General features: G+C 43.5%; 2 protein-coding genes across 4 annotated transcripts in view; one reads left to right on the forward strand and one right to left on the reverse strand.

The window, feature by feature from the left end:
- Positions 1-12,183, forward strand: part of Hwt (SH2 domain-containing adapter heavyweight) — a 209,156-nt gene that overhangs the window by 184,991 nt on the left and 11,982 nt on the right. For all 3 annotated transcript variants that reach the window (XM_077399958.1, XM_077399957.1, XM_077399959.1), the window contains 2 exons: positions 8,531-9,453; positions 9,708-11,343. In XM_077399958.1, the coding sequence (XP_077256084.1) occupies positions 8,531-9,453; positions 9,708-11,343 (2,559 nt within the window). The remainder of the gene's footprint in view (positions 1-8,530; positions 9,454-9,707; positions 11,344-12,183) is intronic.
- LOC143894009 (chymotrypsin-2-like) overlaps positions 1-12,183 on the reverse strand; it is a 144,330-nt gene that overhangs the window by 84,975 nt on the left and 47,172 nt on the right. The window lies entirely within an intron of this gene.

Below are 12,183 nucleotides of genomic sequence, written 5' to 3' on the forward strand. Positions count from 1 at the left end.
AAGAAAGCTTTTTGTCAAATAAGATTATAAATTTTCAAATGTTTTGAAGTATAATTACATTACAATTGCATTACAAGAGAAATATAGATGCAATGAATTTCTACATCGATTGTTCTATAATTATTCAATTCAGTAATGATAATGGCAATTCTGGAACAATCGTATATTCTACCTTCTTTCAATTGTTCTATTGGCGATATTAATTAAATCTTTTTTCTGTAAAGAAACCTATCATAATTTTAATCCCGTTCAATATTACGTGAATGTACGATATGTCGTTGAAAGAACTTTTCGAACTCCTCGTTTGTTCGCGCGACCCCTCTTCAAAGTTACCCTCATTTCAATTACTGGTACCAGGTGACTTGTAGCTCATTCTGCGTCCCCGAGCAGTTAACGCCCGTGCGGGTCCATCGTATGCAAATGTCAATCCGTCCGTCGGTTTGTCCGTCGTCCGAGCGGGAGAAGGCGGGCCTGGTGTTCATCAAACGCTGTTCAAAAGCTGCCGACGTATATATATATATATATATATATATATATATATTTGTTAGCGGAAATTTATACCCGTGCGCAGAGCGCTGAATTAGAGCCACAAACGGTCTTTTTAACGTAATGCCGTCTGACCTTTTTTTATTCGCTTGAATGATCTGCATGCTTGAGTTTTAACTTCGTAATAATATTTTTTCGTAATAATAATAATATTTTTATGCGATTTAAATATGTGATATAAATAAGCGTGATATGCCCGGTCTCCACTTTCGTATTTCCAGAAGATCAGAGTGTGGCCTGACTATTCTCAGGTCTTGAGTGGCTAGGGTACCTCGGGGTTGCCAATCTCGTACTCACACACACGTGAGTTCCTGAGGGGGATCTGGGCTTCATAGTCCAGCTAAATACAATAAATACGCGTTTATAACGATTAAGTAGACTCGAGCGTATCCGATTTCTACCAGTTTCCCTACTTCACGTATGTAAACGACTCGAAAATGTAATCGCTATGAAGATGAATACTTAACCACAGACCCTTCTGTCCTTGTCTTCGATCTCATCCTCCATTCTCTTTGTTCTCTCTCCCCGTCTTTCTCTCCGTCTCTTTCTCTACCCACCACCGCGCCGTTTCCCTTTCCGCCTTACTTTGGGATACGCCTCACTATATCCCTCACTTTCTCGCGTCGTAAACTAGATCATTTACAAACTGTCACCAGCATAATTCTGGCTCGTCCGACGGTAAGTACGTGCTCAGATCTAGAGGCGAGATCTTAATCCCCGCGCAATTTCGCAAGTTAAATTCGCGTATCGCGGTGGCAAGATGGAAAGTTTATCACGTATAGCGGTATCGAGGGACGTGCCTTGCAATATCGGAATGATTGAATTGACATCAAAAGTTACGGTTTCGCTACACCATTTTTATCAGAAGAAGTTATTTGAGAGCTCTGTTAAAAGTATTATTGGATTTTGTTCGAAACTGTCTGACTCACCGCGTCCTATTCTCGTTAGCAATGTGTACCGGCAAGCGAATTAACATCCTAATCATATCATTTTGTTTCGTTTACTGTAAAACCGAGTCCCCCCAAATTAGCAACTGTTTTAGCTTTCTCTTTGGCAATTGCCCCTTTCGGATGTTCATGTTGAGAGTGCAGGGTGAATAAAAAGTGGTTAATGAGATTTGTATGCGACTAGTGTTTTCAGATAACTTTTTAGCAGGGTTATTTTTTTGTGCTAAGAATGTATCGTTTGTAATAATTTTCTTTGTTTACCATGAAACAAATGAATAACATTATTAGCCGGTTGCAAACCAACTCTAATGAAAAATTTAAAAAATAACACACGTAGCTTTGTCGCTCGATACTTGGCAGACTCGGAGGGCAAAGATCGCTACTAAGCTACGAAGCGAACCCTTCGCCAGGAGGGAGCCCTTGAATTCATTTCATGGGCAATTACAATTAGCATTTATGCCACGATTTGCATATCGTTGCGAGACAATTTCGCGCGCGCTTGGCCTAATCTCTGTGTCAGATGCTTTCCCGTCATGCAAGAAACGTTCATAACTGCTGAGAAGATCGCCTATCTTTCCATATAAACTATTGAAATTTCCGGTGAAATCCGTATCTCTCTGAGATAACGTTTAGCGCAGCGACAGAAATATACCAGAGAGAAATCGTACTATAATATTCGATATTGAACTTTTGAAAGTAAAATATTGAAAAATATTACCTGCTATAACTTTTCAATTGACCTAATTTTCGTAGTGAGTAAATTTCGAATAAAATTTCTGTAAAAATGAAATCGAGTGTGTCGTACGTCAAATGGTACACGAGTCTTGGTTGTGATTAAAATTGCATCGCACGATTTGAAAACAAATACGGGATTTCTCGTTAACTCGATGAGCCGCCGCACAGTGAGCAGCGGAACGTAAGATTGAATTTGAAAGCAAAAGTAAACTCGCGACACGATTAATTCGAAGAGTCCATAAAGGGGTGGGGTACGCACGGTTTGGCGGACGCCCGAATCGGCGGGTAGGTTTCGGGCACGTTCGAAACCCTTTCGATTTACCTTCGTCGGATCCGACCCCTTTCCGCCGCAAACGATTGTGCCCGCGTGTGACCACCGACGTAGATTTCAATTGCGCAATGTCTACTGACAGGAAAGCGAATAATCCACGCGTCGCGTTGCCTCCGTGAGCGACAGCTTTGTGCCGTACCTCGCACCCCCTTTTTTACCGCCGCAAAACCCTTTCCGACGAGCCTAAACATTGATTTTATTGACAATAAAATCAATTGAAGCTAACGACGCAGAGCTGCATTCGCATAGCCGCTCTAAACGGGGAGCGAAATCAACGTCGAGGATCAGCCGAACCGTGAGGAGATTTAGGACTGCGTTTTAGGGTTTTCTGTGGGTCTTATGCGTTGAATAAACAGAGAGAAGGAGAGAGAGGTTTGTGTCACTGTGCAGGAGATATTCCAGAATCAATGGATATTTTAAGAAGAGCTTTGTGATTAATTAGATCTCAGCTGAACAAAAGATTGTTATTTGATGTTTATATGGAGTTATCAAAAAGCAAACAACATTTATAATTTGACGAGCAGAAACGTATCCTTTCGATTCAAAGCTGTCAGTTTCATCGATGAACGGCTTTATACGAAACAGTAATCAAAGGACGCGGCGCGGCGCGACGCTCCAAAGGATCGACGTACCCTCGTAATCAGTCGTTGCTTCAATCATCTCGGCTATGCGTACGCGTTCGAGAATATGCGTTTGTAGCGAGTTTCTAAAAAACAGATAGATTCTCTTCAAAGTGGCCCGCCCCTCTGTTTCCGATATCTCCTTCCCTTTGAAGTGATAACTTTGTAATCGTTGCCATGATCCTCATAACTTTGGCTTGTTAGTAGCTTCTTTTTGCCTCGAAAAGATGACAGAGGGCGTAATAACAGCGTAATAAAAAGAGTTCGAAGAAAATATACTTTCATAACGAAAAGGCTGCTGCATCGCTCTGTCGCCGTCACGTTACAATCTTTGCTTTAATCATAAATTACATCGGATAATGCGAGATTACAGGCGACACTAATTGATTTATTCAAGCTACTTGGCATAACCAGGAACTTATCGCGACGTTCATCAGCTCGGCATCTACTTCCTGGACGTATTTGATAATCTTTGGATGGTTTATGCTCATATTTGTGCGACCAAGCGTCACCCTTCCACGACCCTTGACACGGCTGACACATTTCGCACGAGATACTTTGGCCAATCTCGCGATCGTAACCGTGGATCCTGGCGCGAATCCTGGAGCCAATAACCGAGATTGGCTTTCGTTTCGTCGCTGCTCAGCTTGGTCCGTAATCTTTAGCTGCTTCGTAAGACGCCCTGAAGATCCTTCTGAACGTTGGCCGGCGATATCTTCCGAGGTTGGGCAATTGCGCCGCCCATCTTATACCTTCCCACTTCTTCTTTAGCGCTTTTCTTCTCTTCCGTCTGAGAGACGACACAATCCCACGATCCATATACCGCAGACACACTATCGCCACCTCGGTCACGTTACGGGGACAATATCTAATAAAATGCGGAGCTAAGTGGTCCCGAGCTTGCGTTGCGATCTTCTTTATATAAAGATTTCCCCATGAATTTTCTTTGCCCTACCGCCGGCCGTCAATCGCAGAAGAAACGGAAGATTGCATAAACGGCGTTGCGACCGTCGTGATAAAAATGAAGTCACGTGTTCGGGATTATCATATAATCAAGAGTCTGATCCGGAGACAGAAAATCATTCTAGAGCTTTGCGTTGGCAGCATAGCGTGACGGTTATAACGTTTGACGGAATAATGTTCCCTCGGAATAGGATATATTATATGATTATCATAAGATTTACAGAGATATACAATCAATCATATATAACTTTAAAGAATTTCATATTTCGAAAATTTCAATTAACATTACAGATTACACCATTGTGTTAAATTTTAGAATTAAATTTGTATTGTTTAAATTTGCGTTTTATTTATTAATATGAATTTATTTGTGTACTTAAGAGCTTTATTTGATTATTTAATGATAATTATATTGAACCAAACTAAACTTGCATTACCGTATTTGACCATTCCCAGATAATGTAGTAAGTATTAATATGAGCTGTATGCTCGTTATAGGTTGATAAGTGATTTCTAAAAACGAGTTGATATGGGTCACGTTCTATGGCCTTGCCGACTGTTCTTAATCGAAAATTGATTGCAATCACAATATCATTATCTACTGACCTTAATCGACGTAGATAACAATTCTCGTGCGTGAGTTTCTTTTGCGTTCTCGTCTAATTTGCACGTTGATTTCGTGCATTGTAAATCCAAAATAGATCGCCTCGGACGTTCATCTTCGTTATCTACAGATTCATGTAAACAGGGTGCATGCGACAGCGTTTTGTGTTATCTGTAGTGATTGCTAGGCCGAGGGTTGTCGGCGTTGTCGCTCACCGGCCGTAATAGATTCATTAGGGTAGGCACCACTGCCTATCCCCGGCGTATCGTCGCCCCTAACTCTGCATACACGTACCCTTTTTCATTTTCTGTCACTCGATCACTCATTCGCGTGTAGTATCCGTTACTGACTCGTCTACACGTCCGATCGTGCCGTTATGCACAATAATTAGCCATTTATTCGTGCATTCGTCAGTAGATTTTTTATTATTAGTTTTATTTTACATACAGCTTATTTTTATTTGCTGGATTTATTAATGCACGCATAAATGGCTAATTATTGTGCATAACGCCACAATAATTATATATATATATATATATATATATATATATATATATATATATATAAAATTTAATAAAATGTGATGATAAAGTAAATAATTAATTAAGAAAGAAATCGATCTCATAACTATATTTTTATATTACTTTATAAATTTACTCAGATATGTCATTCATCAATTGCAGATAGCTGATTGAACTGTCCCGAATGTTTTACTCTTCAATTAAAAAAAAAAAAATCTTTTCCATCGCACGAGAGCGGACGTGGGCACTTTTTTCAATTACTGTATGTAATCCAGTTCAATTTAATCGAACTGCTCGATCATCAACCTTCTAGTCCCCTAGTTTCTCTTTCATGCAATCGACCCTCGACAGGTATCTCGCAAATCAGATTATCGATCGTTGATCAATATCGCTGCAATTTGGCGACACGCCAGTACGTAGTGTGCTTTTATTTATATATATATATATATATATTTAGGTCCGGAAGTATGTTCCGGGACTTTTATTTTTGATATCGGTATAATCGATATAATCCGGGACATTTGGCAGTTTCCAGGACTGTCCTGGAAAAAATTGATGTCCTACGGCAATTTTCGAGACAGTTTTTTGAATCTGATTACATATATATGCGTTATATTTCAGGACTGTACATTTCAAAAAACGTAAACAGTCCCGGAACATACCTCTGGACCTACATATATATATATATATATATATATATATATATATATATATACATATTTGTGTGCGCGTTCAATGGAAGGCCCGGCTGTGCTGTCCATTGCAGTTTTTCTCGCTTACGAACGAATAATCGGTCTCGACGTGGGTGGTCGATACAATTGGTCGTATATAGGGCAGCCTTGAAACACAATTTTCGTATATTTCCCCACACATCACAAAAAGAAAAATAAATCACGTGTCGTCACATTCTGATTTTTTGAGAGAAGTTTTCACATTCCTCATTCACAACCGTAGATTGTTTCAGATATTGCTACGGAACGCAGTTGGTGTAATATCCTGCTTATTGCGGTATATTTTAATATGTTTACTTTCCCGAAATTTAATCCTACGTCTTGTTTGAGTTGCACGAACGAAGCAGATGCAAATACATATTCATGTTTCCTTCGATCTCACTTCCACGGTAAATTTTCTTTATCTTGTTTTTTGTTTCCCGAGGATTGGGTTCCCCTATCTCGGGCACGTTTCTCTGATATAATTTTATCGTGATATTACACCAACTGCGCAAACAATATTGCGTTTCCTCGTTAGCATTCTTCTCTGCCGCAACATCCGGTATTGTATTTTTACCATTAATCCTGCGGATCGGTGGTCGCTCTAATCCCGCGCATCGCACCGTTTTTGAATGTTTAAAAGTTTAATGGTGAAAAGTTTCGCCGAGAAAAGTCGGTAGAAAAGTAGCTTCAGGTGAAAAGAAAAGGTAATGGATCCTCGCTCCCGTTTTTCATCTCCGCGAAGAGGATGGGTCATCAGTCGCCTTCCGCGATCCTGCCCTATTGTGAAAGTTTGAATACGTAGACAACGTCTGGTTTCGCGGGAACCATTTCTTTCGCAGCTTCTCGTATCCCGGGGCTTCTTCGCCGTTTGTCACTCGCTGCCAAGAATGTGCCGCGGATTCGAAGATAAAATGGAATCGCATACGGTCCGTCCCCGTTTTACGGCGACAGGCGGATTGTGCGATAATTTGCCGAATTCATTGTCCAGGAATTAATTTCCCATTTCGCGCTTCGCGAATCCCCCAACCGCCGCTCTTTTGTATTTGACCGTGGAAAATGAAGTTCAAGCCCGCTCGTGATAGTGAAATACGCCGGAAATTGGGGATATCCTGCCACGTTATGGATCCCACAGTGATTTTGCCTAAATATCATACCGGAATATGCGGCAAATCCGCATTTCTAATGGACTTGTCGATTTTTCTCCATTTATTTATGAATTTAACATGATATAATTTGTTTGACTGAATTCGTATATAATTTTCCGTATTGAGATTAATAAAATTCGAAATTATTAAAGTACATTCCGCCGTGTATGCACCAAGCAATTACCAAATATCTATTGTACTATAGAGCGCGCAGCATAGTAATATCTTTAATATAGAAAATATCACTTGGGAAATTTGAGTTAGCGGAGTATTAAATAAATCGTGGGTATTAATAAAGTTGGACGCATTAAATGGTGAGATATAAATGTACAAAGCGTTATTCACCGTTAAATAATTACATGTACATTGTGTGCATACGCGTGCGCGATATGATTACTCACATTGTGTGAACGGAGATCGATCAAAAACAAATTACCCGGCGACATAGAGACGTACAACGACTGCCTATTGCACTCTAAGCGATCGATATCCGCATCCTGATGCTGCGAACCTTTGTGTCTGGTCCAGCGGTGCTGGCTGGACGATGCAATGGATCAGAGCGGCTTCCGATAATAATTTTTTTTCTCTCGTTCGGCAAGTTCGTCTGTACATCCGCGGTGGTTCCTGTCAAAAGCAGCAACCAATGTGGTTTATGGCGCATCTTCGTTCTTACCGCCCTCGCAAGGAGGGAGGGAACGAGGAAGGATTTCGGTGGGGCCCTCTCCGGTCGAGCATAATGCGCCCATTATCTTCAGTCCTTTCGTCTATTTCGCATGTGTACCTTGCCTATATAATAATGTACCGGGTGTCCGCGTAATTTTGTGCCTCCTCCATGTGCTCGACCTTGCTTTCTCTCTCTTTCTCTCGTTGATGTCGCGAATGGCCGTGACACGATCGTAAAGCCTAAAGAGGCATTGGATGATGCTCGAACGGGTCGACGAATACGACGAGGTTGAAAGAGGTGGTTGGTTGTGGGGTGGAACAAGCATAGGACGTCAGGCAAGGAAGCCAAAGACCATTACGGTAATATCCCACGGACGGAGGAAGTGATTTTTAAGGAGATAAGGCTGCCATTTCAAGGCAATTTTGCTTTCCCTGTAAGCTTCGTTCTCTTTCTTCGGCGGCCCGAGTCCCCTGCTTCCTTCCACAACAGAACGATTATGAAAATTTCGCGCCGTTTTCGGGGTTCTCGAAAGTGAGCTTTGTATGGCCAGGACATCTTTTTACGCGTAAATCTTCTGAATCCTTACGTTCACGATCGACGAATTCTTTGTCATCTCCTGACATATCTTGAAACCGAAATATTATTACATTGCGCAAGAATTATATAAATTATAACTTGTTATAATTATTAGCACTTGTCTCTATAAAAATAACATTTCGTTCCATTTTTATCAATCTTCAGATCCTTCAGCATCCGGTTCGTCCTGCGAGGACGACGAGGACGGGCGAGTGATCGTTAAAAAACGAAAGAATAGCGTTTACGCTTCCTCGACCCGTGCCCCATCGGCAGACAGGGACACTTTAACTTCGACCGACGGCCTGCTCGTGGATTGTGTCGCTCTGGTGCATCTGACCGATCAATCCCCGACCGAGTCCGCTCAACCTGTGCGTCATCCGTCGCCGTATTACTACGGCGATCTCTTCAAGGTACCGGAGCAATTGTCCAAATCGCAGCCGAGCAAGTACCGGAAGAGCGTCAGTCTCGATGTACCGGGCGAGCGTTCGCGCACACCCGGTATACCCAAAAGGAACTCGGTAGCGGGTGATGGAGGCTCGTATTCGTCCCAGCCACGGCATTATCAGCAACTGCAGCAGCCGTATCCATTGCCGCTGCCCCCGCCGCACTATCGCAGTCAAGATCTAGTAAGCCCCACGTCGGGGAGCGAGCATGTGGTTCCAGCCAGAAACGAGATCCTCTCGTCGTGCATCATCACCGAGTGGGATCACACCCTCATGCCTCCGCATAGGCTGCTGAGCCATGATCTACCTACCACCGTTTGTACCTGCGTCGCATCGCCCGAAGATGAGGAGGATGAGCTAGACCGACGGCAGCCGCAAGTGACGCGGCACCAAGTGCGCAAGCTACGACGTACACGGAGGATAGACCCGCAACCGATACTCGTCGAGGACGAGGACGACGTGGAGGGTGAGGACGAGAGGGAGGAGGGAGACGAGGAAGACGCGGAGCCCGAGGAAGAGGACGAGGAAGGGATGGCCAGGCAACGTCACCTCTACGAGACGGCCTTCGACTGCAAGGTCAATCGCTCTGACGATGATCTCGACGATCTCGATCGCGTCACCAATCACGCAGTACTGCATTCCCAGGTACGTACATTCGGAGATTTCAAATTGTCATCAATACTTCGATATTGAGTTAAATGCGCGGTCGTGAAATTTTTCTTTGCAAACTGTCTTGTTCTTATCTTGCTTCTTTTCTATTTAATGCCAATTAATTTCTATCTTTTTCTTTAAGTGTCGTTGAACTGCACTTTATTCAGCATACAAGTGAACTACATATAAATGCCGTTATTATTCCATTTGTAAAGAGCAAGTTTTGGATAAAATAAAATAAAATACAGATACGGAGTAGCGGTACTGTGCCAGTGAGTAGAACGAGTTCGTCAACGGACACGTCGAAGCAGCAACATCAACAATCGCTACCTTACACCGGCCAGTCGCAATCGAGCAAGGACCATCGACGCAAAGTCGTACTTCTCCGCCCAAAACCGATTCCGAGCCGCTTGCAGCAGCAGCAGCAGCAGCAGCAGCAGCAGCAGCAGCAACAGCAGCAACAGCAGCAACAGCAACAACAGCCATCGCAACAACAGTCAGACAATATATCTACTCTGTCCCAAGATATCGAGTCCCTCCAGATCAATTCGAGCGATGAGAAAACCGGATCGCCGAGACTACCAGCACGTGATTACACGCCGTCACCGCCGTCGACTGCACCTCTACCCGCGAAATTTCATGGAAACCGAGACCACTTGCTGTTGAATATTCGGAGCGCGCCGAATTTACCTTCGCAGCAGGATCATCCCCGCTTGAAAGACATGAGATTACCGGTGAAATCGTTGTTGCGCGCTAAAGACTCGCCGCAGAGTAGCGAGGGTAGCATTCTGGAAATCAAGAGCCGACCGAAGACCTTCGTTCAGGAGAACATCGATTCTTCGCAGGGTCGTCGATTCGACAAGGAGCTCATATTGGAGTTCAAGGACAGGCCCCGGGAGGAGAGGCAACGACCGCGCAGTCTGATCCGCGAGAGTAGGCCGATAATGGAGTTCAAAGGCAGGCCCCACGAAGCGGAGGGCGATCTCGCGCGACCGCGAAGAGACGCCGGTCTCTTGGAATTCAAGCTACGTACTTCGAGACGTCGCGCCGGTTATTCCAGCACGGAGAGCATGGCGACTAGCAGCAGCGGTGGCAGCATGGAATCCATCAGGAGTAGCACCAGCGAGGGCAACCGATCGACCAGCAGCTCCGACAGTCGGCACAGCACCAGATCGTTGAGCTCCCACAGTTCCGACAGCGGCGGCACCAATTGCTATCATCATCATCATCATCAACAGTCTTTGCCTGGCTTTCTAAATCATCACGCTACTAAATTGCATATCCTCTCACCGATCTCCGACAAATCGTCGCAGGAGCCGGCCTCGGAGACCTCCGACAACAATCGTAACAACAACTCGCAGAAGGCCTCACCCGAGGAGAACGTCACCGCAGAGAATAACATCACCGCGGGCAACAACACCAATACGAATACAGTCACCTCGCCTATGGACACGTCTTTTAAGAAGCGGCGAACGCCGCAGAACAAGAATCTTATTAATCTTGCGCTGCAATCGTCGTCGTCGGGCGACGCGGAGATCCAGGGATCGGATAGCGGTATATCCATCGAGTCCCGCGCTGGTATCAAATGCAAGCCTTTCGGGTTTCACCTGTTGAAGCCGCAGCTTGATAATATTAATTTTGTCGACAACGAGCCGGAACTCTCGGATCTGCCTTTCGATATGCCAAAGCTGCGAAGAAGGCGGCTGCTGATGCAACAGGATGCCACTACATCCGGAAGCGCGACCAGTGTGGACCTAAGAGATTTACCCTTCGACATGCCGAAGCTCAGGAAGCGTCTTAGATGTACTCAGAATATCGAATCCAGCGCGTCTCAAGCGTCGTCGAGTCTCTCGGTACGCGACGTAGAGCCACCTTCTTTGTTTGGTAAGTTCTCGTTGCTTTACATATTTTTACATTTCGCGTTGTAGCATTAAAAATAAAAATTTCACCACATGTTAGTAATAAATAAAAACAAATATAACGTAATTAAAAATGTATAATCACCGTTAATACGATTATACTCGTCTTTAAATATTATTTTCCATATTTTATTTTCAATGAAGATAATTAACGTAAATGGGAAGCAAGGAATCCATTTATCTTTCTTCTTAATCAAGTGTCTAGCCATTAAATCGATAAAAACCATACTTTCGGCACCTCGAGCACCTAAGCTAAGTACTCATCAGGCAGGGCAGAGGGGCAGAGGGTAATTTGATGCTGATCGTTATGAACCTTCCAGACAACAGCTAACATCGTTAAGCTTCACTTAGTTGCTCCCACCAGCTGGATATTCACTACAAACCCTTATTGCCTCTTTGTCAACCATGTATTAATGCCGCATGTATCTATCCTTTAGTACATTGGATATATATATACTATAATATATTGAGCTACAATATATACGAAGTTTCTCCAATATGTATGTAGATATAGATAGATATCGGCATTTATATATAATGACCCATAGCTATAATTAAGGAACGAGCAGCAATTACGGACCGATGTTTGACAACTACAATTTATCAAGTGGTATCGAAGCAGCCGGCAATGCGTAATTTAGACCACATTAATAGCAGAATCATAGGACATCAATAATTTATCACCAGCGAGTGAATCTAGCTCAATGCGTATGCGATGCAAGTGCATCGCGAAACACTCGGAATTAGTCGGGTGATTAAGCCGCCGCCGCCACTGTTGCCGTCGCATCGGGCACCCTCTCCTATT

This window comes from Temnothorax americanus, unplaced genomic scaffold (genome assembly GCF_048541705.1).
Source record: "Temnothorax americanus isolate GAGA-0224 unplaced genomic scaffold, ASM4854170v1 Scaffold13, whole genome shotgun sequence".
In the NCBI taxonomy this organism is placed as follows: Eukaryota; Metazoa; Arthropoda; class Insecta; order Hymenoptera; family Formicidae; genus Temnothorax; species Temnothorax americanus.